The 27847-nt window shown below is 49.7% G+C and overlaps 2 protein-coding genes and 1 long non-coding RNA gene across 4 annotated transcripts in view; 2 read left to right on the top strand and 1 right to left on the bottom strand.

Annotated features, from left to right (window-relative positions):
* Positions 1–7980, top strand: part of nrbp2 (nuclear receptor binding protein 2) — a 36792-nt gene extending 28812 nt beyond the window's left edge. The window contains exons 11-18 of the mRNA XM_062979315.1: positions 3843–3975; positions 4102–4204; positions 4305–4355; positions 4514–4649; positions 5605–5658; positions 5909–5972; positions 6152–6207; positions 7098–7980. Coding sequence (XP_062835385.1) covers positions 3843–3975; positions 4102–4204; positions 4305–4355; positions 4514–4649; positions 5605–5658; positions 5909–5972; positions 6152–6207; positions 7098–7166 — 666 coding nt within the window. The 3' untranslated portion in view covers positions 7167–7980. The remainder of the gene's footprint in view (positions 1–3842; positions 3976–4101; positions 4205–4304; positions 4356–4513; positions 4650–5604; positions 5659–5908; positions 5973–6151; positions 6208–7097) is intronic.
* LOC134298594 (uncharacterized) lies at positions 987–13218 on the bottom strand. Its single transcript, XR_010005702.1, has 2 exons — positions 13069–13218; positions 987–2273 (listed from the first exon to the last, which is right to left on the bottom strand). It is a non-coding gene; the product is annotated as an uncharacterized LOC134298594 (long non-coding RNA).
* A 9-nt stretch (positions 13219–13227) lies between these two features.
* Positions 13228–27462, top strand: puf60 (poly(U) binding splicing factor 60). Of its 2 annotated transcripts, XM_003230154.3 has the most exons (11): positions 13228–13359; positions 17661–17756; positions 18941–19030; positions 19708–19758; positions 21892–22053; positions 22219–22311; positions 22929–23142; positions 23400–23590; positions 23808–23952; positions 26694–26929; positions 27030–27462. In XM_003230154.3, exons 1-11 carry the CDS (start codon positions 13312–13314, stop codon positions 27327–27329), a joined length of 1626 nt encoding a protein of 541 aa, XP_003230202.3. In that variant the 5' UTR covers positions 13228–13311; the 3' UTR covers positions 27330–27462. The 2 variants fall into 2 exon arrangements, with proteins under 2 accessions (XP_003230202.3, XP_016854587.2); XM_016999098.2 differs by lacking the exon at positions 19708–19758.
* The last annotated feature ends 385 nt before the right edge of the window (positions 27463–27847 follow it).

The following is a 27847-nucleotide window of genomic DNA, read 5'->3' as shown; positions in this document are numbered from 1 at the left end:
CAGATATGTGTGCCAAGTTTAATCCAGATCCATCGGTGTTTGGGTTCACAGTGCTCTCTGGATGTAGGTGAACTACAACTCCCAAACTCAAGGTCAATGCCCACCAAACCCAGTATTTTATGTTAGTCATGGGAGTTTTGTGTGCCAAGTTTGGTTCAATTCCATTGTTGGTAGAGCTCAGAATGCTTTTTGATTGTAGGTGAACTATAAATCCCTGCAACCTCAACTCCCAAATGACAAAATCAATCCCTCCCCAACCCCACCAGTATTCAAATGTGGGCGTATTGGGTATTTGTGCCAAATTTGGTCCAGTGAATGAAAATACACCCTGCACATCAGATTTTGACATGATGATTCATAACAGTAGAAAAATGACAGTTATGAAGTAGCAACAAAAATAATTGTATGGTTGGAGGTCACCAGAACATGAGGAACGGTATTAAGGGGTTGCGGCGGCATTAGGAAGGTTGAGAACCACTGGTTTAGAGGGCATGCTGATCATGTTTGCACACAGGATCAAATTGGGAGGGAGAGCCAATACTCCAGAGGACAGGAGCAGAATTCAGATTAGAGAGCAGATTGGCCAAAAACTAAAAAAAATTATTTCAACACAGGGAAGCGTAGGACACTAGGTGTACTGAACTGAGGTGGCAGGGAAGAATCCTTTTGATCCCACCGCTGCCACCAATTGTACTGATGTGTCTGACAGGGATGGAATCTTTTTATTCACCCTTGCCACCAATTGTACTGGTGTGTGACAGAGATGAATCCCTTTTGATCCCACCACACACAGTTACCACCAATTATAAAAATGTCTTGATGATGATTTTAATTATATTATTCTATGTTTTAACTATCTTTTTCGCTGCCACCAATGGAGGAGATGTCAGGCAGATGGCACTTATTCTTTTTATGCTTTCTTTGTTTATTTTACTTCAGATGGTGATGTTGCTTAACTTAGTATAGGATTGTGACAGAGACTTAGATGGAATAAAAATCAAAACAAGTTTATTGCATGTACAGAGCTTAATGGTTTCTATAACTTTTTAAAGGCACTTAGATTAACAGTTACAATTGGATTTGAGGTGTTACAACTTTCAAAATATTTCCTTCTCTCAGGACTAAACTAAACACTGATCTCTTAGGTCCACTGGGATTAATTTCCCTTCTCCACAGCCTCCACAACTAGCCCTAAACAAGTAACCCAACTTGCTTAGTCTGGCTCTACTAGGTCTGCTTTCCTGGTTTCCCTCAATCCTGGAACCAGTTTTTCTCCTGTGACTAAAAATCACAGACTCCCTAAAATAAGTCACCTTATTTTAGAATTGACTCAAATTCCCTCATTTGAGCCACCCTGATCCTCCACTTGCGAATCAGTCCTTTCCCTGTGACTGGAAATCACAGACTAAGCTGGGTTTTCAAACATTCCCTCTTCTCTTCTCCAAACGGCGGTTGGCTCCGCCCCCGTTGTCATGGTAACCTGTCTTTTAATGCTGAGCTGGTTACCTCCTGGTATTATCAGCTCTAATACTCACCATTTTAAACTTAACCAAACCTGACTGTTTAAACAAAATCAAATAAACATATTATCCATTAATCAAAATAAAATCACACACTTCGTTACACTAGGCTTAGGCAGAAGAAATGAAATGCAGATGCAGGACATGTGATGCCTGGCTCAACAACAGTCCATTTGTGAACGAGATCTCGGAGTCTTGAAAACAGAGTTCCATGGGGTGGAGACCGTGTAGTCGTAGTGGACAAAACAACTGAACATGAGCCAAGGATGTGGTGCAGCAGCTTTAAAAGCCAATTGGATTTTGGGCTGCATCCAAAGGAGTCTGGTGTCCAGATCGAGGGAAGACCTGGTGCTGCTCCATTCCACTTTGGGCAGACCTCTTTCATAGAATCATAGAATAGTAGAGTTGGAAGAGACCTCATGTGCCATCCAGTCCAACCCCATTCTGCCAAGAAGCAGGAAATCGCATTCAAATAACCTTTACCTGGAATAACCCTGTGTCCGGTTCCTGTGTCCAGCAATTCCAGGAGGATATTGACTCTAAGCTGGAACGCGTCCAGAGGAGGACAGCTAAAGGGATCAAAGGTCCAGAGACCATGAATCCCTCTGAGGAGCAGCTTAAAGAGCGGGGCCTGTTGAGCCGCAGAAGAGAAGAAGGCCGAGAGGAGCCACGCTCAAATATTAGAAAGGCTGTCGCGAGGAAGAGGGAGCAGATTTGTGCTCTGGGTTCAAATTGCAGGGAAGGAGATTCAACCTGAATGGTAGGAAGAATAATGACAACAACAACAACTTCTTTATTTTTGTTGCCCGCCTCCATTTCCATAATAATAATAACAACAACAACTTTATTTTTGTACCCCGCTTCCATCTCCCCGAAGGGACTTGGGGCGGCTTACATGGGGACGAGCCCAATCAGCATAGTTAAAATATAAAATATGAACAAACTAAGTACACACATGGTACATAGAAGTGCATAAACAATAACATCGGCAGGCCATTTTTGCAAGGGATGGATTCTTCCTCAACTCAGTTCTACCTATGGGGCCAAGCCCGGATAGTTGCAATAAAACAGAATAAAATATATCCTTAATACATTTTATCAGAAGATAAAAATACATCAAAATAAAAACATAATTATACACAATAACATAATAAAAATAAAATAGTGACAATAGTATAGTTATTATACAACTGGCGCACAAGTTTTAATTACATAGATCTAGGACACGGAGGTAAACAATAGGCTTGCAGCACAGATACGCAGACTACCTCGGCTCTGGAACTTTCTCCCCAGGGAGATTAGGCAGAGGCCCCTACCCTCCTTATTTTTCGGAAGAGCCTGAAAACTTGGCTCTTCCAACAGGCTTTGGCCACTGATTTCCTTACTTTGAGATTGCCCTGTTTGTCCATTCTATTTTTATATCATTTTTACTCCTTGCTGTATATAGTCTTTAGGTGTATGCCTCCTCCAGCACCTTAATGGGATAATAGTCCCTGGTACCTACCTCTTTCCTAGTCTGTACTGTATAAAACTATTTGCACTTTTCTGGCCCACTATCCTTTTTAGGAGCCATCCCAGGTTTTTATCAAAGTGTGCTTATTGTTTATTGGTATATGCGATTTTATTTGTTTATGATTTGTTTTTATTGCTGAGTTTTATATTGCTTATTGCCTGGGCTTGGCCCCATGTAAGCTGCCCCAAGTCCCCTCGGGGAGATGGGGCGGGGTATAAAAATAAAATTATTATTATTATTATTACACAAACCTGACTCCCACCCCATGGCTGGGGCTTCCTTCTTGGGGGCTGGTTGTTGCTCTCTGTAGGCCTTGCCCCCTCCCCAAATGCACACGAGCCAAAGGGCGGGGAGGGTGTTCTCCTGCAATCCAGGACAGGTGATGCTGGGCGCAGGTGCGTGGAGCCTTCTCCCACGGAGCTTTGTCACGCTCCCTTTCCCATCTCTCCTCTTCAAACCAAACCAACCAGCTTCCTTGTAGGATTTGTGGTGTGTGTGTGTGTGTGTGTTGTGGGTCACTGCATACCTCCCTCTTGTTGGCGGAGGTGAGGCCTGGGCAAACCCAGCCCTTCTCAGGCTTCACACACACAGAGAGAGAGAGAACCAGAGAGACAGGAAAGGCTCTTAGAAACAGGACTGGTTTTCATGGTAGAGGCGCGTCACTAATTAGCAAAGTCAAGGAGGAACCATGGGCCAAACAATCCACTGAGGCTTTTGGGCGTAAATGAGGTCATGCACAAAAGAGGCTGAGAGAGTGTGGCCCACCCAAGGTCACCCTCTGGGTCACACACACGCTTTTCTCTCGGCAGGAGTTTGTCCTGGGCTGCCTCCTGCTGAACCCGGAGAAGCGCCCCACGGCCCACAACCTGCTCTTCCACCGCGTCCTCTTTGAGGTCCACTCCCTGAAGCTCCTGGCCGCCCACTGTTTCATCAGCAACCAGTGTGAGTGGGTGGCGGGGCGGGGGGGGGGGGGGCATTGAAGGGGAGGGGTCTCACTTCTGGGGAGGGGCCTATGGGGAGGGGTCCCTGCTTCAAGCCCCACTGCTGTTTGTCCTGCCTCCCTCGCAGACCTCTGGCCTGAGAACGTGGTGGAGGAGAAGACCAAGGAGCTGGACCTGAGCATCGTCATGGCTGAGATACAGCGCCGGCATCGCCCTCCGGTCCAGTGGAGGTGGGCCCCGGGGGGCATTTATGGGGAGGGAGGGGGCACAGGTGGGGGGCCCTCTGTGTGGCCCAGGGACCCCTCATTCCTCCTCCTCCTCCTACTCTAGGTACTCCGAGGTCTCCTTCCTGGAGCTGGACAAATTCCTGGAGGACGTGAGGTGAGCACCCTGTGTCTGTCTGATGGGGTTGCTCTCAACTGGGAACCCTTCTAGGAGTGACACGGGGCAGCTGTGGCCCCCTTATTTGGGGCTGGGGGGACGGGAGGCATAGACTGAACACGCAGGGCCCACAGCTTCCTTCCTTGCTTCCCTGGTAGGAACGGCATCTACCCGCTGATGAACTTTGCCACCAGCCGGCCCCACACTCTGCCCCGCTCTACCTCCCAGCCCTATGAGGACCCCCAGAAGGCCAAGACCCCCACCCCGGAGCCCTTCGACGTGGAGACAAGGAAGGTCAGTGCACCCCCAGCGCCTCCCACCCGGTTCTCAGGAAACTCTGCCAGTGGGCATGAAGGGGCCTCTCCGTGCAGAGAGTAGTGGGGGGGGGGGGTTGGAGAAGGTGCTGCCGTGTGTGTGGTATCGGCAGGAGCCTTTGGGGGAAATGCCAGGGAGGGGCTGCTTAGCAATGGTTGGGCGCAGAGGGTGGGCTGCGCAGCGCTGGCCCCGGGAGGATCCTGGCTCTTGTCCTGAGGGGTCTTCCTTCCTTTTATTTATTTTGTGTCAAAAGCATTGCATAAATAGGTATAAAACTGATAAAATAGAGGGAACACAAGCAGCTAAATAATTTTTGACCAAAAATGGGCAACAGTAACCACATTGTCTGTAGCTTTAAACACTTCTTCCTCTATACATGAGGCAGAGCAAAGTGGGCAAGCATACAGATGCGGAGCTGTCTGTTATGCTCCACAGTCGCACAAGGCGGAGGATTCTTCTAGGTCGTGCCTTCTGGGCCAGGTTGTCTTTGGGTCTGCCCGCTCGGCTTCCGAGTCTGTTCAGGGACCTCCACGTTGCCCATTCTTGCTTTGTCTCTAGAGGCAGACCCTCGTCGGGGGGGGGGGGGGGGCATTAAATTGGGACTGCCTGGTTTAGCTGCCCATAAGGATACTCTTGCTCTTGCTGGTGGGATGCCAAGAGAAGTGGTGGTTCTCGTGAAGCTTTTCCTTGATTTGAGTCTACTGGAAGGAGGCTGAGAGCCGTGCAGTGGGTGGCTTCCACAGAGTTCAACCTTGTTTCTCTCCCAATTGGCAGCAAATTTCACTCGCACATTTGGGGGGGGGGGGGGGCAATGCCAGCTAGCTTATAGATTCTATCAACAGGTGTTTAAGGCATTCTGTGATTATTCTGCATGTTTTGTTCAGTGCTATGTTCACCTGTGCTGCCTTCCTTCCTTCCTTCCTTCCTTGCTCAGGTGGTGCAGATGCAATGCAGCATGGAATGGAGCGAGGAGAAGAGGCAGTGGCATGTACGTATGCAACCCCCCCCCCCCCCACACACACACAATCTCAAGGGACCCCCTTTTGCATCCGTCTTGGGGGTTCTTCTGGCAGTGGTTATATACAGGCCATGGGGGGAGCCCCTCTTTGCTTCCTTAGTCCTGCCCCCTTTGCTTGCATTCCGGAAATAGTGCTGGCCCCAGGGGAGTCTGTTGTTGGGGGTTCCCCAGGGGAGGGTCTCTCCTTATCTCCCTGCCTTTTGTCCCCTCTCTGCCGCAGCTCACACTCCTCCTGGTCCTGGAGGACAAGCTCCACCGCCAGCTCAGCTACGACCTGCTGCCCAGTGAGTCCGTTGCTCCCTGCCCTGCCCTGCCCTCCCCGGGAGGGGGCTGCCTTGCTCCAGGCCTTGGGTGGGGGGCCCACCCAGGGAATCATGTTTGGGGGGGAGGACTGTTCCCAGGGTCTGCCCCCTCCAACTCCATCTTGCTCACCAGCTCCTCCTCCCTCCCTCCCTCCCTGCAGACGACAGCCCCAGGGACCTGGCCGCAGACCTGGTGCACTACGGCTTCATCAGCCAGGTGAGCTGCCTTTGAAGACTCTACGTGGGGCTGCCTTTGAAGACGGCTCGGAAATTGCTATTAGTACAAGGATCGGCAGCCAGGTTACTAACTGGGGCTAGCTATAGGGAGCATACCATGCCCCTATGGAAGCAGCTCCACTGGCTGCCAATGACTTTCCGGTCCCAATTCAAAGTGCAGGTTACAAGTTCGGGTCCAGCCTATCTTGGCAACTGCATTTTCCCCTATGAACCTGCGCAGGCTCTGAGATCTGCTGGGGAGACCCTCCTCTCGGTCCCACCTCCATCTCAAGCGGGGTTGGTGGGGACGAGAGAGGGGGGGGCTTTTCGGTGGTGGCCCCCCTCCCGGCTCTAAACTCCCTTCCCAGGGAGATTTGGCTAGCCCCCATGCTGTCCGCCTTCCCCGGGGACCTGAAGACCTGGATGTCCCAGTGTGCATTTGATGATGGTTAGGCCCCTATCCATGAACACCCAGCCCTAATCGCCCAATAATTGTGCTCAGCACTTGACCCCCAGCCCTGGCCCTACAGTCTGCTTTTTGCACAAGTCCAAGCCCAGCTCTCCCTAATTCTGATCATGCTCACCATATTCCCCGTTACTAGTTGTTGAGATTTGCTTTTGATAAATTTAATGGTTTTTATGTTCAACTGTTTTTAATTATTTAATCAGATTGGTATAGGTGTATTATGTTTTTAGATGTGTATTTAGTTCATAAACTTTGTTGTGCTCGGCCTGGTCCCGCTTGTAAGGTGCCCCAAGTCCCTTCGGGGAGATAGATGGTGGCGGGATAGAAAAATCTAATAATAATAATAATAATAATAATAATAATAATATTAACTTCCTCCCTGCCTCCCTCCCTCCCGCTGACGCTGGCCCTTCTGCCCTTCCCAGGAGGACTGTGAGAAGCTGGCCCTGTTCCTGGAGAACTCCTTCCACAAGCACCAGTCTCCCCCCTCCTGAAGGAACCTGGGGCAGGCCGTGGGGAGGGGCTCCAAACTGCGGGACCTTGGGGAGACCCCAGCCGCCGCCACAGGCCCCTCCCTCCCTGCCTCCCTCCCTCCTCCTGTGCTGCCCGGAAGGTGAAGGTGCCCGGAGACTGAGAGACTGAGACGGCTCTGCGCTGGGGCCCACTGAGGAAGATCGATCGGTGCTGGCGGAGGGGGGAGCCACGGGCACAAGGCGGCAGGAGAGGGGCTTCTGTGGGGACGTCCCCCCCACCCCTGGACTCTCCCTTCCGAGTGGAAGGACGGAAAGGAGGGAGGAAGGGGCCATCGTCCACGGAGGGGGTGCCCTGATGGGAACGCATCATTCCCGCAGGAGAGGAGCCAGGCGGCGGAGCAAGGGGCTCAGAGGCCTGGCCCAGAAGGAGCGGGGCCCACGAGCAAGTAGGCCCTGCCCTTTGCCCCGGCTGGATGGGGGCAGGGGGCAGGAAGTGGCTGACGGACCAACCACAACGGACTGAGCGTCCCCTCAATGGAGCAGGAGTCGCTTCAGAAGCCGTGATGCGCTGCCACTGCCTTGGATGTGCTGCTTGTGTGTGGCATGGGTGCCTGTGCATGTACGTTTGCTGCTCTTGCTGCTGCTTGGGGGGAGGGGGGGGGCTTTGCTGCCTCTTTGAGGCCTGCGGGGTTGGCTGCTTGTCTCCTGCTGAGCTGCAGGCCTTGCTGCTTGTGCCAAAGTCCTGCTGCTGCTGCTGTGCTGTGTGTCTGAGCCTCAGTTGGCTGCCGGCAAAGAGCGACCGGTCAAACAAATATATTAAAATGTTGGGACTTGCTGCCGTTTGTCCCTCTCTTTTCTGTATGGCCCCAAAAACACCTAGGAGGGTCTCTATTCAATGGGGCACTAAGAGGGAGGAGGTTGTTCAACATAATCGGCCAAATCGCCCTGCCAAGTGACCATGAGAAAGGGAAGTGCCATGGAATACTCTTTAAACCAAGGTTCTTTTTATTGCAATTTCAGTGTGAGAGGGTCTATCAGAACCTTTACACTTTTACGCAAAGAATGACATTGGACATATGGTAACTACAGTGAATTCACATACAACCTATAGTTACACTGGCGAACAAACAAACAAAGGGGAATGACATTTTTACTCAGCATTCACTTTATAATAATAATAATAACTTTATTCTTATACCCCGCCCCATCTCCCCGAAGGGACTCGGGGCGGCTTACATGGGGCCAAGCCCGGACACAACAATATAAAAGCAAAACAATAAAACAGATCAATCGGCAATAAAACATCAACAACGATAAAAAAACAGTCATAAAAAGTCACACTTTCACATATAAACAGTCATTCATCCTCATGCACACATCCAAATCCCACAATTTCTCTGTTATCGCCTGGAGAACATATCTTAGGCCAGTCCGCTGCCTTGCAAATCTGCCAACTTTCCCAATATTTCCAGAACTCCAAAAGGCCAAAATGCATCCTTTCTCTAAGAACAATGCCAAGGATCAGAATCCTGCTTTCCCTACAGAGGAACTGACACTCTGCAAATACATATTGTGACTCCAAAGCGCACTCCTTCCTTTCCCTCGAGAAAAGGAGGCCAAGTGACCAGATTGTGTCCCATTGCAGACCTGGCACTCCCAAGATACACCATCTCGCAGAGCTTGGCGGGTGAACAGCATCACTGTCTGTCACACTTTTTGGATTGTAATAAGGTCTCATATAGCAATATTTCACTGATGTTGTCGCAAAGTTGTAAATGAATGATAGACGTCTTCTAGCCTGAAACATCTTGGCTCCATCTCAGTTTTCTGGCAGATTTTGACTCTGCGTAATTGGCGTTGATTCTCAAGAAGCCTTCCTATTCAACATTGTAAACATTTTATTACATCACTTCTACCCCACCCTTCTCACCCATCAGAGGTTAACTTAAAGAGACATTGTCTTTGACTAATGTAAACACATTGTTTTTCCCCAAAAGATCAACAGTTAATCATTTGTCACAGTTCTTATCAATGACAGCAGTTCAGCAACTTTTAATTCCAGTCCATGAATGCAGTTGTTGATTTTGTCTTTGCAGGCCTTGATTCCTTAGAATAGTGTCTTCTGCCCAATTAGACCCCATTCATACATCTTCCCTACAACTTGATCATACCCACACATTTAAAATCCGCATTTATCAAATCTATACATCATTTTTCATCATGACAGAAGTGCGACACCAAAACTGGGCTGTAGCTTAGCTTTATAGTCATGCGCATGGGCTGTTTTCTTCTCATCCCTACTGCATCCTCCTCCTCCTTTTCACCTGCTTGTTAAGCAGCAGGTCCATCCTCCTGCACCATCCCTTGAACTTCCCCTTGTCTGAGCCTTCTGCTTTCAGCGGGTGCCTCCTTATCAGCAATGTAAAACAACAGGGGTGTTGTGTGGTTTCTCGGCTGTGTCACCAATGTATTCTAGCAGCATTTTCTCCTGATGTTTCTCCTGCATCTTCACATGAAGATCCTTTGGAAATGTCCTTAACAGTCCTTGCCCTGGCCATTCCAGTGTTTATTTATATCGGCAACCCCCCTTCAACCATATATTGTGCTTTCCACATGAGCCATTCTTTTGTTAGAAAGTCAGCAATTCAGCAGTGTGGTTTCTATGAAGAGTCTATTTATGGGTTGTTGTGAGTTTTCCGGGCTGTATGGCCATGTTCCAGGCGCATTTTTTCCTGACGTTTTGCCTGCATCTATGGCAGGCATCTTCAGAGGTTGTGAGTATGCCTGCCATAGATGCAGGCGAAACGTCAGGAGAGAATGCTTCTGGAACATGGCCATACAGCCCGGAAAAATCACAGCAACCCAGTGATTCCGGCCATGAAAGCCTTCGACAACACTGTCTATTTCTATTTCCCAGTGTAAATGTATACTTCCCAGGGACAGTGATAGCAACAGGAAGATACACCCAAAGGTGGGGAAAAGACTTATTGTCGAAGGCTTTCGCAGCTGTAATCACTGGGGTGTCGCGTAGTTTCCAGGCTGTATGGCCGTGTTCTAGCAGCATTTTCTCCTGACTTTGCCTGCATCTGTGGCTAGTATCTTTCCATGGAGATCATCAGAAGATGTCTTTAACAGTCCTTGCCCTAGCCAGCGTTCCCCCTTCATCCCACGTGCATCCCACGTGAGGCATTCTTTTGTTGGAAAGCGAGCAATTCAGCAGCGTGGTTTCCATAACAAGTCTATTTATATTTCCCTGTGTAAATGTACACATCTCAGAGGCAGTGAGAGCAACATAAGATGCACCCAAAGGTGGAGAAAATAATGTAAGAGAATTGGATGTGTTCCTATGCACAACAAGCCAGAGATCCCAGGAACCCTGGCTTATCCCAAACTGGTTGTGAGAGATGCTTGCTGTAGGAACAACTGCACATTCCACAGGGCTCTGCCCCAGTGTTGATTTGTTCCGTCATCTGTTCTTTCTCTAATTTCTTCCCTCCTAACAAAATGAAGGCATAATGCAGGGTTTGTTCTCTGGCACATTTAGGTCTAATTGAAACAAATGAATACCAATAACATTGGTAGCAAAAAAGTAGGATCGTGAGGCTGGGAATTTGGATCCTGTTCTGTATTCCGGTGTAGAAGAGAAGAATTATTGGTTTCTCTTGTTCTAATAATAATAATACAGTTTCTTTAAATTCTTCACCATCTCCCCGAGGGTTTACAACATACACAGATAGGCAAACATTCAATGCCTTTAATACAGTGGAATAACAATGACACACAAAGACACAGAACAAAGGTAAAGGCTTCCCCTTTCATCTCCGGCTTTCTGGAGGTGGTGCTCAATTGACATGGGAAGGGGCTCTTGCTCCATTTCCAAGCCAAGGAGCCGTTGTCCATAGACACCTCCTGGTTGTGTTGCCGGCATGGCTGCACAGGGACCTTATTACCTTCCTGCCCAAGCCATACCTATTGATCTACTCACATTTGTTGGCATTGCCCCCCCCCCCCCCACCTGACGTGTGACTGGGAGAGAAATAAGGTTGAACACTGTGAAAGCCACCCACTGCATGGCTCTCGGCCTCCTCCCAGTAGACTCAAATCAAGGAAAAGCTTCATGAGAACCTCCACTTCTCTTGGCGTTCCTTTAGCAACAAAGAGTATCCCTCTGAGAAACTAAACCAGGAAATCCCAACTGGATGGCCATCACGAGGGTCAACCAAAAATGGGCAAATTGGAAGTCCCTGAATAGACTCAAGGGGAGAGGGCAGATCAAAAGGCAACCTGGCAAAATGGCACGACCTAGAAGAACCCTCCACCTGGTGCAACCGTGGAGCAAAGCAGACAGCTCCGCACTTGTATGCTTCTCTGCAATGTCCTGCCTCGTCTACAGAGGAAGAAGTGTTGACACTACAGACAAGGCAGTCACTGTTGCCTGCTTTTGGTGAAAACATATTTAGCTGCTTGTGCTCTTTCTATTTTTATCAGTTTTATACTAATTTATGCAATTCTTTTGACAAGAAATAAATAAAGTTGCCATGGCAGAAAGCTCCGAAACAATTGAACTTCAAGCAAACTTGTATCCTCTCTCTTTGGATCCAGTTTTAACACAAAACTGGTTACTCTCTTTTGAATAGTCCCAGCATCACACATATCACATCAAAAGCTCAACATATCAAACAGTCCCAACATTTCTTTTTTTTTGCAATTTCCCATTTCAACACAGGTAAAGGTAAAGGTTTTCCCCTGACATTAAGTCTAGTTGGGTCCAACTCTGAGGGTTGGTACGCATATCTACAGTAGAGTCTCACTTATCCAACATAAACGGGCCGGCAGAATGTTGGATAAGCGAATATGTTGGATAATAAGGAGGGATTAAGGAAAAGCCTATTAAACATCAAATTAGGTTATGATTTTACAAATTAAGCACCAAAACATCATGTTATACAACAAATTTGACAGAAAAAGTAGATCAATACGCAGTAATGCTATGTAGTAATTACTGTATTTACGAATTTAGCACCAAAATATCATGATATATTGAAAACATTGATTACAAAAATGCGTTGGATAATCCAGAACGTTGGATAAGCGAGTGTTGGATAAGTGAGACTCTACTGTATTTCTAAGCCGAAAGGCTGGCGTTATCCATAGACACCTCCACGGTCATGTGGCCACGGGGTATGACTGCGTGAAGCACCTTCACGTCCTGCCGGAGCAGTACCTATTGATCTACTCAGATTTGCATGTTTTCGAACTGCTTGGTTGGCAGAAGCTGGAGCTGACAGCGGGAGCTTACTCTGCTCCCCGGATTCGAACCACTAACCTTTCGGTCAGCAAGTTCAGCAACTCAGTCGTTTAAACCACTGTGCCACCAGGGACTCCTACGAAATAAATACTCACAATTGTATGTTTTCGAACTGCTAGGTTGGCAGGAGCTAGGGCTGACAGCGGGAGCTCAACCCGACTCGTGGCCTCGAACTGCCAACCTTTAGGCCAGCAGGTCCAATGGTTCAACAGTTCATTGCACTAAGGCATCATACCTGAAGATTGTTATTTATTGTTATTTTAAAGCCAAGTGTATTGTTTTAATCTATATTTGTAAACCGCTCCGAGCCAAACTGGGAGTAGCGGTATATAAGTTTAATAAATAAAATACATAAAAATAAAAAGATACAGATGCAGGCGAAACTTCAGAAGAAAGTGCTGCCAGCTGGAGAATACAATTTACAACAGGTCCGGGGCCAACTTGGGCCCTCCTTCCCTCCAGGGGTTTTGGACTACAACTCCCACAATTCCTAACAGCCTACCGGCCCCAGGCCTGATTGACAGCAATCTCCCTTCTTCCTGGCCTGCAGGTTGTCAAGCCCTGTTCTTTGTACTGTCTGTCTCCTTTAATAAATAAATACAACAACAACAATACCTTTCCGGCCTTCAAAGCTGGGATTGGCGTCCCCATGGCAACACGAGGAGGGCGGGCCCTGCGCCTGACTGACTGACTGACTGGCGGGCCGGCGCGCATGCGCGTCCTCTCAACTCCGTTCTGAGGAAGCGGATGTGGTGTGCGTAGTCTCGCGCCTTCTCTTTCTCGCGCCGAGCTTTCTCGCGAGACTCTGCAGGCGCGGGCCAGGCGGAGGAGGAGGAGGAGGAGGAGGCAGCGGGGAAGATGGCGGCGGTGGCGACGACGACGGCGGCGGCCCCAGCGATCCCCCTGGTGAGCGGAAAGGAGGAGAAAGGGAAGGGAGGATCGATGGAAGGGAGGCCGCATTTCACACGGTTCAGGGCGAGAGATTCTCTGAGGGCCCTTTGTGGGCCTGCAACAGGCCTAGGCCAACTTGGGCCCTCCCTTCAGGGGTTTTGGACTACAACTCCCACAATTCCTAACAGCCGGTAGGCTGTTAGGAATTGTGGGAGTTGTAGTCCAAAACCCCTGGAGGGAGGGAGGGAGGGCCCAAGTTGGCCCAGGCCTAAGCTAAAGACATCTCAGCCAGAATGGCCTCCATCGTGTCTCCTGCAACATCATTTTGGAGCCACTCAGTATATTAATTTATTAATCTATTATTATTATTATTATTATTGTTACAAGCATGTATATTCGCCTTTCTCACCCCTGAGGGGGGACTCAGGGCGGCCTTACAATTAGCATCATTAGACACCGAACAAATCTATATACAGTAGAGTCTCACTTATCCAACATAAACGGGCCGGCAGAACGTTGGATAAGCGAATATGTTGGATAATAAGGAGAGATTAAGAAAAAGCCTATTAAACATCAAATTAGGTTATGATTTTACAAATTAAGCACCAAAACATAATGTTATACAACAAATCTGGCAGAAAAAGTAGTTCAATGTGCAGTAATGCTATGTAGTAATTACTGTATTTACGAATTTAGCACCAAAATATCACGATATATTGAAAACATTGACTACAAAAATGCGTTGGATAATCCAGAACGTTGGATAAGCGAGTGTTGGATAAGTGAGACTCTACTGTATATAAAAGGGTAATGAAATTTCGGCCTAGGACAAAACAACAAATCTACACATCCCATAAACACTAAACTTGGCAGCACAACCCCTCATCCATGCCTCTACGTTCATACAACAAAAAGAAAAGAAAAATAAAGTCCTAATTAGAAGGAGAGGAATAATTGTTTTTATCCAATTGCTGCCAGTTAGAAGGCTAAGCTCTGCCCACTTGGTCTCCTAGCAACCCACTCAGTCCAGGGGACAGGCAGAGTTAGGCCTCACTTAGGCCTCTTCCACACTGCCTATAAAATACAGATTATCAGATTTTAACTGGATTACAGTATATGGCAGTGTAGATTCAAGGCCCTTCCACACAGCTATATAACCCATTTATAATCTTATATTATCTGCTTTGAACTGGATTATCTGGACTCCACACTGCCATATAATCCACTTCAGTGTGCATTTTATACAGCTGTGTAGAAGGGGCCTCATAATCCAGTTCTAAGCAGATAATATAAGATTATAAATATAATATGTAATAATTACTCTGATATACAGAGCAATATAATCTCTAAAATCAGGACAGTAAATAAAGAGCAACACTCTGAAAGCATAAGCCAGAGCAACGCGTGGCCGGGCAAAGCTAATAATAATAATAATAATAATAATAATAAAAAATATTTATACCCCACCACCATCTCCCCGCGGGGACTCAGGGCGGCTCACATGGGGCGAAGCCCGGTCAACATAGTTCACAGAAGTAACAACGTAAATACATTTGCACAATATCCACAAGTGAAAACACAATAAGGTAATAACACAAGAGTTAATGCAACAATAATATCAAACAACCACCAATACAATTCAATCAGCTTCATAGGTGGGGGAACTGCAACAGCAATACAGAGATAGCATCGACAGATTAAAATACCCATATAAAAGGGACCTAATAAAATTGAGAATATAATTATAATGAGGCTGGTGATCCAGTGCCTGTCTCACCAAAGGCCAATCTAAACATCCAAGTTTTCAGTTGTTTCATAAAGGAGGACAGAGAGGGTGCATAACATAACAAAACATAATATAGTAGAGTCTCACTTATCCAACCTTTGCTTCTCCAACGGTCTGTATTATCCAATGCAGTCTGCCTTTTAGTAATCAATGTTTTTGTACTAAATGTTGCGATGTTTTGGTGCTAAATTCATAAATACAGTAATTACTGCATAACGTTGCCGTGTATTCAAATGCAATTTCTGTCAATTTGTTGTAAAACATGATGTTTTGGTGCTTAATTTGGAAAATCATAATGTAATTTGATGTTTAATAGGCTTTTCCTGAATCCCTCCTTATTATCCAACATATTCACTTATCCAGCGTTCTGTCAGCCCGTCTATGTTGGATAAGTGAGACTCTACTATATATAAAAACAATTACAGTTTAAAAAGATAGCATTAGTTAAAACATCCATATAAATATACATTCAAGGGCGCATTCCAAATTGTGATCCAGGTCTATCCATTACTCATCCTAATTTCATTTTACAGTTAGTGCTGCTTCTATGGCTCAAAGGCCTGGTCCCATAGTCAAGTTTTGAGTTTTTTATGAAAAGATAGTAGTGAGGTAGCCTGCCTGATCTCATTAGGGAGGTCGTTCCACATTTAAAATGGAGTTATAAAATTAAATTGAAAGAATTAAAAGCATTTAGCACAATACTATGATAATAATTCACGTGATCCAATGTCTGGGCCATTCCAATAGTCAGTTGCTCATCTTTCATATCTAGTATTGCACCGGTTCTCCAAAGGCTTGGTCACAAAGCCACGTCTTCACTTTTTTACGGAAAGTCAGGAGGGAGAGGGCTGAGCTGATCTCCCTAGGGAGGGAATTCCTCCGTTGAGGGGCCACCACCTAGAAGGCCCTGTCTCTCATCCCCGCCAGTCGTGCCTGCGAAGAAGGCGGGACCGAGAGCAGGGGAGCAGGGCCTCCCCAGACAATCTTAGGCTTCGAGATGGTTCATAGAGGGAATTACGTTCAGACAGATATATACAATAGCTTAATATATAGCAGTGGTTCCTAGCCTTTTTTGGACCAGGGACCACTCTGCGACATTAGTACCAACAGGGTTACGAATTGGTTTTTGGTCAAGTTTAGATTTGGTTTGGTTATTTGGGTGCTGATTCAGGAAATTGCATTGGATAGGCCACATCAGCTCTAGGTTCCGATATAGAACATATGCCATCCAGTAGTCAACCATTCTGGCCAGGGACCACTTTGACCAGGGACCGCTTTCCAACAGCTCTAGTTTCCTATACAGATCCTATGCCATCCAGTAGTCGACCACTTAGACCGGGTACCGCTCTCCAACATGAGTACAAAAGGGTTATGAATCAGTTTTTGGTCAACTTTAGATTTGGTTTGGTTATTTGGGGTGCTGATTCAGAAAATTGCATTGGATAGTCCACATCAGCTCTAGTTTCTGATACAGAACTTATGCCATCCAGTAGTCGCCATCTCTTGCCCACAGAAAACCATATTTAATCATCTAGAGCACCCCAAATAACCCCAGGAACAGGCCTAAAATGAATTACATGAAGATTTTTCTCCCCACATGTCTCGTGGATCTAATTTTAGATCTCGCGGCCCATCAGTGGCCCACAGCCCACGGATTGAGAACCACTGATATATAGAAATAATAACATTGTAATGTAATAATACTAATAGATTCTATATAATACTAGCTGTGCCCTGCCACGCGTTGCTATGGCATTGTCTGGTGGTGTTGGTGAGAAATTGTTGAGGTAGTGGTGGTATTGAATGTCTGTTGTATGGTTGTCTTTATGTTTAGTATGCACACTGAAGTGGATTATCTGGCAGTGTGGAGTCAAAATAATCCAGTACAAAGCAGATAATATAAGATTCTAAATGGGTTATATAGCTGTGTGGAAGGGCCTTGAGTCTACACTGCCATGTAATCCAGTTAAAATCTGATAATCTGTGGAAGAGGCCTAAGTGAGGCCTAACTGTGCCTGTCCCCTGGACTGAGTAAGTTGCTAGGAGACCAAGTGGTGGGAGTTTAGACTTCAAACTGGCAGCAATTGGATAAAAATTATTATTCCTCTCCCTGTAATTAGGACTTTATTTTTCTTTTCTTTTTGTTGTATCAACCTAGAGCCATGAATGATGAGTTGTGTTGTCAAATTTCAAGGGGGGGGGGGGGGCTGTAGTTTTGTTGTTTTGTCCGCTGCCCTGATGCCATCACTCTTTTATATGTATAGATTAAGGTTATGTTGAATGCTCACCATCCCTACACATCCCAACCACTGCCTCCTCAGCACCATGCCCACCCTCATCCTCCCCAAATGCCTGCTGGCAAAGAAATGTCTTTACCTGCCTGGTTTCTTTATTTGTGGACAGAGCTCCAGAGTCTGGGAGGAGCAGCCACACAAAAGGCCCTTCCCAGGCAATCGTAGGTACCTGACAGGCTCAAAGAGGGAGGTGTGATCCTTCAAATAATATCCTGAATGCCTTTCTCTTTCTTCAGAGCACAGAGACGGTCAAGGTTGAAAATGGACAGAGCACGGCAGCCAAGTTGGGCCTCCCTCCCCTCACCCCCGAGCAGCAAGAGGCTCTCCAGAAGGTGAGTTCAATCTTCCTCCCCTCCCCCTCTAGATGGGTCCAGGGGGAGTGCCACTGCTACACTATTTTGTTTATTGGAGACGTAGGGGGCAAGGGACTCCTCATCCCTTGGGGGTGGCTCAGCGTGAAGCCCAGCACCACTCTTTTTTGAGAAGGAGAGAGGCATGGCAGCCTAGTGCTCCTCTCCCATCTTTCTGGGGTCTTAGGCCAGGGATAACTTATTGGGGGCGGGGGAGATTTTATACCAGACCTGAGATGAGCTTGAGCTCTTAGTCCACTGGGGGTGGTCTCTTGGGTGTCAGGTGCTCACTGTTGGTTTTAGAAATAACTACACCCATGCTCTGGGCACATAACCTTTTGGAAATAAATGGCAATCATAACCTTATTGAAAAGGAAAAATGATGTCACATCTGTTTGGCAAATGGGAATCTCCCTGAACATGTGGAGACCTCCTTTTGAAAATCACTAGTCAAGAACAGGCATGACCTTGTTAGAAGTCAACTCTCTAAACAAGTGATATTCACAAGCATTCAACTGAAGAACCATGTTTTTAAATTGCCACGGTCAAAGACATGCCACTACAAAAATATATTTGGTTAGCAGGGTTTTAAAGATGTTACTTTGAAGTTGAAATTGCAGTTGCAGTTGCAGTTGCCCAGAAGATATACACTTCCCTGAAACCTCTTAGTTTAAAATATGCACTCAGAGATAAAAAAACAAAGTCTTCTTTGAAAAATAACATATCTTGTTTATTCATAAACATCTTGTATTAAGTCTATAACTCTTCCCACACCAAAGAGGTACAGTCAAACTGGCAAATCAATATATACATACAATACAGGTTAGCAAATATATCTATTAACAAACAAATAGTAAAGTTTTGGAAGATGGATATTTCCAACAGTTGGTGTCTCCTTTGCCGGCACAGCTGCTTTTTATTTTGTGTTGTTAGTTTGTGTTTATTGGCCAAGACAAGATTACAATTGTGGTCCAAAAAAAAGTACTCTTTTGTGGGGCAATTTTCCTGCAGACGAATGGGAAACTTTGGCAAATGCAGGGGAAGAACCCCCATTTGTTTGGAATTTCCTTCCCCGCCTGGCTCTGCCATGTGCCGGCCTCTCCGTGACCCTGTGCTTCCCTTTCCCCCTCCCCGTCTCTGCCTCTCTCCCCCTTCTGTCCCCTCAGGCCAAGAAGTACGCGATGGAGCAGAGCATCAAGAGCGTCCTGGTCAAGCAGACCATCGCCCACCAGCAGCAGCAGCTCACCAACCTGCAGGTGAGGCCCCTGCCTGGGCACCCCTCCCTCCCTGCCCCCCAAGGAGGAGCCCTCTTGGTGCGCTTAGAGCCCCACTGCACAGCCCCCGCCTGTGGCCTGTCCGGAGCATGTGCCTCCGCTTCCCTATCGAAATCGAAGAGCGTCTCCTTCGGCCCGCCCTGCCAGGCCCCAGGCCCACAGACCCGCTTGCATTGCTGCCTGGGAGGGGGGCTTAGCTGCTTGGGGGGGGGGGGGAAGAGAAAGAAGAGGGCAGAGATTGGGAGAGCCAGCGCCCTGCTGGGGCTTTGCTGCTGATCTGCCTCAAGCGGGGGCCCTGGGGGCACGGGATGCATTGCTGTGGCAACGGGAAGGAGCAGTGTCTGTGGTAGGAAGCAGGAGGAGCCCCCGAGGAACCCCAACCCTGGCCCCAGGATCTGTAAACTGGACATAAGAGGGGAAGGTGGATTGAGGGGAGGGGAGGGGGCTTTATGCAGTCGGGGTCCCTTCCAGCGCAGGCAGAAGCACGGTCCCGATCCCCGCCGCTCCATATGCGTCCCTTTGCTCCCTGGGGCTGTGCAGTGAGGAAGGAGGAGGCAGGCAGCGGAGAGCCAGGAGAGGCCTCTTCCACTTGAGTTTTGACGAACCGCCGTCGTTTGCTCAGCTCCCACAGACTGAACTCTGTCTTTACTGTCTTTCAGATGGCAGCAGTGACAATGGGCTTTGGAGATCCTCTCTCACCTTTACAATCGGTCAATAGACACATTCACTTCTTCTGGGGCACGGGGTCGTAGTAGTCAGGGCCTAGCGCGAATGGCGGGGAGGGCGTGGCGGTGCCCTCCCTCCTCCCCCTCGGCTGCTCCCTCCCTTCCCCTCCCTCCCTCCCTCCCAAGCGCCACAGACCCAGCTGCTCTGGATACGCCACCCGCCCACCACAAGGCCAAGGGGGAGCTCTGGGGCTGGGGAAGCCGGGGCCCTTTGGGTCGCTGGGCAGAGACAGAGAGACACACACACCCAGAGGGAGAGCGTTAGAGCGAAGCAGCTGGGAGAGCCGCCTCTCTAGGGACACGGAGGCCCTGACCTCAAAGCCTTGCCAAGGTAACTCGCCAGAGCGCTAGTGTGGGGCACCAGAGGCCTGGCAGATGGGGACACCGCAGGCAGGCAGGCAGGCAGGCAGGCACACTAGGTGAGAAGGGGGTCCCTCCTTGAAGAACGCCTTGGCCAAGCAGGTGTGGGGCGGGTGGTTAGTGGCCCCCAGCCCGGTGGGGTAGTGAGCGAGGTCTGCCTGTCCACACTCCTGTCACTGGACCCAGGGCAGACCCAGAAGCAGGGAGGCAAAGGAGGAACATCACATAAGGAACAGGTCACTGTGGCTGCCCCACCTGATCCTGCTGCTACTACATGGCAGGCAAATGGGTGGGAGTTAGACTCGGGGAGCCATTGAAGGGTCCGGCCTAAGGGGACAGGGGAGGATGCACAGCCCATGCTGGATCTCTGGGCTGGACGGGGTGCACCAACTGTTCTATTGGGGCTGGGGAAGGTTGGCATAGCTAATAATAAGTTTATTTTTCTATTCCGCCACCATCTCCCCGAAGGGACTCGGGGCGGCTTACAAGAGGGACCAAGCCCAGCAGAACAAAGTTTAAAAGCTTTGCACCTATACCAATCTAATTAAACAATTAAAAGTAGCAGAATATAAACAACTAATTAAAATGAATCAAAACAAACTTCAATAAGCAGATTGGAAATTGGAAAGGGCTGGGCATGGGCTTGTGCAAAGAGTGCTGAGTCTGGAGTAATGTGCTGAGGTCACTGTGATGGTCAGTTAGGGCTGGACATTCATAGACGGGCCTAACGATTGTCTAATGCTAGGGTTGGGGTCGGGGGAAGGCCCTTGACGTGGACAGCCCTGTGGCCAGCTGCCCGTCTCAAGGCAGTCCTGGCGGAGGCAGCAGCCCCTTTGGCTTCCCCTTACAATTTTCCCCGAGGGGGGGGGGTTGTGATTTGGGTGGGTGGCCGCTCCTTGCCCCACATGCATCCCTCATGTAAGTGGGTGCTGGGGCTCTCCCTGACCCTTGGCTCTGCTGGCTCCTGAATGCTGGGGAGTGCGTCGAGGTCTCCGATCCGTTCCCTGCAGGCCCTGGCCCCTTAGCGTGGGTGAGGGAGCAGCCCCACCCCAGAAAGAAGGCCCACTCAGACCGGGAGTAAGGCAAACCGGTGTCTGCTCAGATGTGGCCTTCTTGCCAGCGGCCAAGGGGGGTGGTTTCTAACCATGACCGTCTTTTTCAGCCTCCCCTCTGGCCGGGAGGGAAGCATTAGGCCCCTCTTGTACCCAGAAGAGTTTCTTGTGAGTCTGTTAGCGAAGAGCACTATTTGCTCCAGACCCCTTCTGATGGCCGTAGGTGCAGGCTCTGCTCAGGCCCCTCCCCTCCCCTCCCCCAAGGGCCTGGCTTGGGAGCCCAGCTGACACGGTGGGGCAGGGGCCCAGGGAGGGCAGGGCCAGACCCAGCTACTGGACACAGGTGACACGGTGGGTGGCCGTTGTGGGCGCCATCTTGGTCAGGAGGGAGGTGGTGGGTCGTCCTCTGACTCCGGACCGGTGCGCCTGCGGGAGGGGCCTGCTGGGAGGGGTGGGAGGGAGGGGCCTGTAGATCTGTCCGTCAAGTGAGGACGAGGGTGGGGGCTCCGGACCGGGGTCCTTCCTGGGGTGGGAGGTGGACCCCCTTCCTTCCCCCACTTGCAGCCGTCGAGGCCCCGGGAGAGCTCCCTCGTGCTGCTTGGGCCGCTCTGGGGAAGGAGGTGGGAATGGGGTGAGGGGAGGGGGTCTGCCTTGGCTCCCTGCGGCCTGCCCCCCGTCTGACCAGGCAGCCCTTCTCTTGATACAGATGGCGGCCCAGAGGCAGCGGGCCCTGGCCATCATGTGCCGGGTCTACGTGGGGTCCATCTACTACGAACTGGGGGAGGACACCATCCGGCAGGCCTTTGCCCCCTTCGGCCCCATCAAGAGCATCGACATGTCCTGGGACTCCGTCACCATGAAGCACAAGGTGGGCGCTGCCTGAGTCCGTGCAGAGTTAGTTGCTGGCCGGGGAAAGCGTTCCTCTTTGGTCTCCCGGCGGCTGTTGCATAACATGCCCGAGTCCCCGTTGGGGAGATGGTGGCGGGGTATAAATAAAGTTTTATTATTATTATTATTATTCTCTCCGCTGCAGGGCTTTGCCTTTGTGGAATACGAGGTGCCGGAAGCGGCCCAGTTGGCCCTGGAGCAGATGAACTCGGTCATGCTGGGCGGACGGAACATCAAGGTGTGTTGGGGGGCCAGGCTGGGGTTTGGAGGGCTTTGCGTTGCCCGCCTCTCACTTTGTGTCCTGCTTGCTGGGGATTTGCAGTCTCAATTGATATGGATGGTTCTTTGAAGCCCACCATACCTCCTCCTGAGGCCCCTTCTACACTGCCGTATAAAATCCACATTGCCAGCTTTGAACTGGATAATACGGCAGTGTAGACTCAGATAATCCAGTTTAAAGCAAGTGGAGTATCTGCTTTGATAATCTGGATTATAGGCAGTGTGGAAGGGGCCTGGGGCTCACCTGAGTTTCCATCAGGCCCCATCTCTATGAGGTGCACCTTCACTGCCCGTGGGGCTTTTAGGTACTGACCATTGCCCTTCATTAGAAGTAGAATCCCATGGATTCCTGTCTTCTGGCAGAATTGCAGAGCAAGCTCCCCTGCCCCCCTCCCAAGGGCCATCCAGTCCAGCCCCCTTCTGCCAGGCAGCAGTATGTTTCCTCTCTTCCCACCCACAAGCCTGGTCCTAGCCCTGACTTGCCCTCTGGCCATATCCTTTTGGCAAGGCGGTCTCTTGGCCCCTGTGGTCAGAGGTCTGTCTGGGGCCTTGCTGATACAGGCGCTCTCCCTGCAGGTGGGGCGGCCCAGCAACATTGGCCAGGCGCAGCCCATCATCGACCAGCTGGCGGAGGAGGCCCGGGCCTTCAACCGCATCTACGTGGCCTCCGTCCACCAGGACCTCTCGGACGACGACATCAAGAGCGTCTTTGAGGCCTTTGGGAAGATCAAGTCCTGCACGCTGGCCAGGGACCCCACCACGGGGAAGCACAAGGGCTACGGCTTCATTGGTAAGGCGGAAGAAGGAATCGACGGGGAAGGCCTCCCTGCCCCCTCCAGCCCTGCCGCCAGGGAGGCCTTGCTGGGTCCAATCAGGGGGCCTTTGGTGGCAGTGGCCCCATTCGGGGAAGGGTTGCTGGCTGCTTTGTGCTCTGCTTTGCATTCTCCTCTTGATCGCATCCCACCCAGGAAACCACAAACGGTGGGTGATGGGAAATGTGTTGAGGGGCGGCCGTCCCCCTCCCTTCACCGGCCTGTCTTTTTGCAGAGTACGAGAAGGCCCAGTCGTCCCAGGACGCCGTCTCCTCCATGAACCTCTTTGACCTGGGCGGCCAGTACCTGCGGGTGGGCAAAGCGGTGACGCCCCCCATGCCGCTCCTGACGCCCGCCACCCCCGGGGGCCTCCCCCCGGCAGCAGCAGTGGCAGCCGCAGCAGCAACGGCCAAGATCACCGCTCAGGTGAGGGGGGTGGGGGGTCCCACTCTCGGGGGTCCTGAACAGAGGACAGGCAGAGGCAGGCCCTGCCTTCCACTGTGGTGTGCCTTCGCTAATGTTGTTGGAGGAAGGGGCCTTCTCTTGCATTGAGCAAGTGGGCCTTGGCGACCCAGAGTCCCCCGCGAACAGCCTCTCTTCTTGGTGGAGGAGCTGACGTTGTGCTCCGGCTCTTCTCTTGCAGGAAGCAGTGGCCGGCGTGACGGGTGCCGCTGTTCTGAGCACACTGACCACTCCAGGGCTGGTGACGCCGGCCCTGACCCTGGCGCAGCCCTTGGGGGCCTTGCCACAGGCCGTGATGGCCGCCCAGGCGCCAGGAGTCATCACAGGTGAGCCCAGGCACAAAGTCTACTGTGGGGTGGGGGGGGGGGTGTCCTTCCAGGCCCCAAGCCCTCTGCCCTTCCGGCCCGGTCTCTGTCTCCGGCTGGGCCTCCAATGGGCCCTCAAGCAGAAGCGCAGGATGACGCCTTCACCCCAGCATCCCAGGCACCTTCCTTTTAATAATAATAAATATTAAACCTTATTTACAAACCGCCCTATCTCCCCAAAGGGACTCAGGGTGATTTCCAACAATACGGCAACCATTCAATGCCAAAAGAAAGCCATACCAACAGTTGACATCAAAACAAAGCACATTAGACAATAGAAACAACCTAACTGCAAATTAATAAACAAAATGATGACAAATAAAATAGACTAAAAATGAGAAAAGAAATAAAAACGAAGTAAAAACATCTTAAACATACAAAAACCCAGATTACACACTAAAACAAATAAAAATATAAAGCCGAGTACATCTAACCTCCATCAGGCAAAGTACAGGCGTCCAATGGTCAGGAGGACATAAAAGGACCGAATCAACTATAAAAGAACTGGGCCAGAGGTAGTGCAAACAGCATATCATACGGCTGGGGAAGTGGGTGATGTGCAGAACAGATTACTTTTGGGAATTTGCATGATCCCGTTACAAAGATCTCGTCCTGGCCAGGAGGGAATAGGCCTGTCCCTTTCTCTGCACCTTTCTTGCTTCTAGAAGTCTTTGCTCACCCGCCCTTTGAACCTGGGAAGCCAGCCTCCTCCAGCCTTTCTTCCCATCGAGCAATGGTTCTCAACCTGTGCGAGGGTCCCCAGATGTTTTGGCCTTAATCTCCCAGAAATCCTAACAGCTGGTAAACTGGCTGGGATTTCTGGGAATTGTAGGCCAAAACACCTGGGTAGGGACCCACAGGTTCAGAACCACTGCTATAGAAAGAGTTGCAGAACCTTTACCCAGGCTTCCAGGTTGCGTTTCAGGCAACAGGGGGAGGGGGGCTTCTACCTGTATATTCACCTGCTTACTTTCTCCGGGCCACGCATAACGCGAGCACTATCCACCATTGCCCTTCCCCTCTCGCAATGAGTGGGCTCCTGTTTCGGCCACTAGCCCAGGCCTCCATTGCGGCTTCTGAGGGCCAGAGCTGTGGAGAAGAGGCAAGGCATTTCTCCAAAGCCAGATTGAGGGTATTGATACTTCCCTTTGAAAGGGAAGAATGGAGCTGAGCCTCCTTCTTTGCGGAGGCCTCCCCCCCCCCCCCCTTCCTGCCTGTGAGGCGCTGGGGGGTGTACTTCCTCTTTGTGGGCGTCACAAGGGCCCTGGATTAGTGGCCATAATAATAGTCAATATTTGTACGCGGCCACCATCTCCCCAAAGGGATTTGGGGCAGCTCACAGAAGCACTTTGAGTTCCGCATATGAACAACAATACATAATACTTGCTGTGTCCGGCCGCGCGTTGCTGTGGCAAAGTATGGTGGTATGGGAAATAAAGTACAGTCGAGTCTCACTTATCCATGCCTCGCTTATCCAAGCCATTTATGTAGTCAATGTTTTCAATATATCGTGATATTTTGGTGCTAAATTTGTAAATACGGGAATTACTACATAGCATTACTGCACATGGAACTACTTTTTTTGTCAAATTTGTTGTATAACATGATGTTTTGGTGCTTAATTTGTATAATGATTACCTAATTTGATGTTTAATCGGCTTTTCCTGAATCCCTTCTTATTATCCAACATATTAGCTTATCCAACGTTCTGCCGGCCTGTTTATGTTGGATAAGTGAGACTCTACTGTATATTTATAATCTTATATTATCTGCTTAGAACTGGCTTATATGAGGCCCCTTCTACATAGCTGGATAAAATGCACACTGAAGTGGATTATATGGCGGTGTGGAGTCAAGATAATCCAGTTCAAAGCAGATAATATACGATTGTAAATGAGTTATATAGCTGTGTGGAAGGGCCTTGAGTCTACACTGCCATATAATCCAGTTCAAATCAGATAATCTGTATTTTATAGGCAGTGTGGAAGAGGCCTAACTCTGCCTGTCCCCTGGGCTGAGAGGGTTGCTAGGAGACCAAGTGGGCGGAGCTTAGCCTTCTAACTGGCAGCAACTGGATAAAAACAATTATTCCTCTCCCTCTAATTAGGACTTCATTTTTCTTTTCTTTTTGTTGTATCAACCTAGAGGCGTGGATGATGGGTTGTGTTGTCAAAATTTCGAGGTTGGGGGGACTTTAGTTTTGTTGTTTTGTTGGTCGCCGGGATTCCATCACTCTTTTATATATATAGATAAACACAGTGACATAAGTATAAAAAACAACACACATAAAATCCCAGCCAATGAAATTGTAAGGATTGTAAAAATTATAAAATGTCCTAAAATGCAGTAGAACTTGCTGTTTGCAGTAACAATTAGAGTGTGAAGTGACATAAATGGTGGATCATTGAGAGAGAAAAATCGAGCTGACCATAGATTACACAGGGTCAAAGGCCTGTCTGAAGAGCCATGTTTTTAAAATGTTTTAGCCATGTTGGTGCTCTTCTTGGTCCATGGGGCCATGCCACTGTGGCTTTCCACTTGTGTTCTCCGCGTGCTGCTCTTCCCTCAGTCTTCTGCATTTGCTCCTGCCCCCCCCCCCTTTTTTTTTTTTGGTCTATGTGCCGGTGGGTGAATGGCAGCCATGGTCCTTGAGGGTGACCTTTGACGCCCCGTGCCCCCCTCCCTCCCTCCCTTTTCTGCAGGCGTGACCCCGGCCCGCCCGCCCCTCCCGGTGACCATCCCCCAGGTGGGGGTGGTGAACCCCATCCTGGCCAGCCCCCCGGCCCTGGGCCTGCTGGAGGCCAAGAAGGAGAAGGAGGAGGAGGAGGTCTTCCAGGACTCGGAGCGGCCGGAGATGCTGAGCGAGCAGGAGCACATGAGCATCTCGGGGAGCAGCGCCCGGCACATGGTCATGCAGAAGCTCCTCCGGAAGCAGGAGGTGAGTAACGGGATTGGGGGGGGGGGCTGGGTGGGAGGACCCCTTCCTTCCTCTCCAATGGGTCCAGAAGTGTGCGACCCCGGCGCTCTTTTCCCCGCAGTCGACGGTGATGGTGCTGCGCAACATGGTGGACCCCAAGGACATCGACGACGACCTGGAGGGAGAGGTGACGGAGGAGTGCGGCAAGTTCGGGGCCGTCAACCGGGTCATCATCTACCAGGAGAAGCAGGGCGAGGAGGAGGACGCCGAGATCATCGTCAAGATCTTCGTGGAGTTCTCCATGGCCTCAGAGACTCACAAGGCCATCCAGGCCCTGAACGGCCGCTGGTTCGCCGGGAGGAAGGTGGTGGCCGAGGTCTACGACCAGGAACGCTTCGACAACAGCGACCTCTCGGCGTGAAGCCGGCCCCCAGGGACTCTTCTTCTGTTACCCCCCTTCCCCTTTCCCATGTGTTTGGGGGGCTCCTGCGTCGGCCCCCGGCTCCCCTTTGTTGTGTGCGTTGTAGTTTCGGATAAAATAACAGGAAGGACAACCGTGCCCTGGGTGTTTGTGGGGGGCTTCCTGGCATCGTTTTCAGAGAAAAATACTTCAAAGTTGCTCCACAGAGTGGCTGGAATGGTGTCCCTCTTGCTTCCTGGTAGTAAAGGTGTGCACAGGCTATGTTTCATGCGCCAAAATCTTGCAGATCTTGTATAGTGTTCTCTTCAAGGTGAATGAGCCTTTTGGACGACCCACAACAGGACAACCCATAACAGGAAGGGAGTGATGTCTCAGGCCCCTTCCATGCAAATGAATAAAATCCCATATTTTTATTATTAAAATCCCCAGTTTTTTAATTATCTGCTTTGAACTGGAATATATGGCTGTGTGGACTCAGATTGTTATGGGAAATTCCCAAAAACAGCAGAGCATCAAAA

This window comes from Anolis carolinensis, chromosome 4 (assembly GCF_035594765.1).
Source record: "Anolis carolinensis isolate JA03-04 chromosome 4, rAnoCar3.1.pri, whole genome shotgun sequence".
NCBI classification, from domain to species: domain Eukaryota; kingdom Metazoa; phylum Chordata; class Lepidosauria; order Squamata; family Dactyloidae; genus Anolis; species Anolis carolinensis.
The sequence above is the reverse complement of the archived record's forward strand: the minus strand, read 5'-3'. Positions and strand labels throughout refer to the sequence as shown.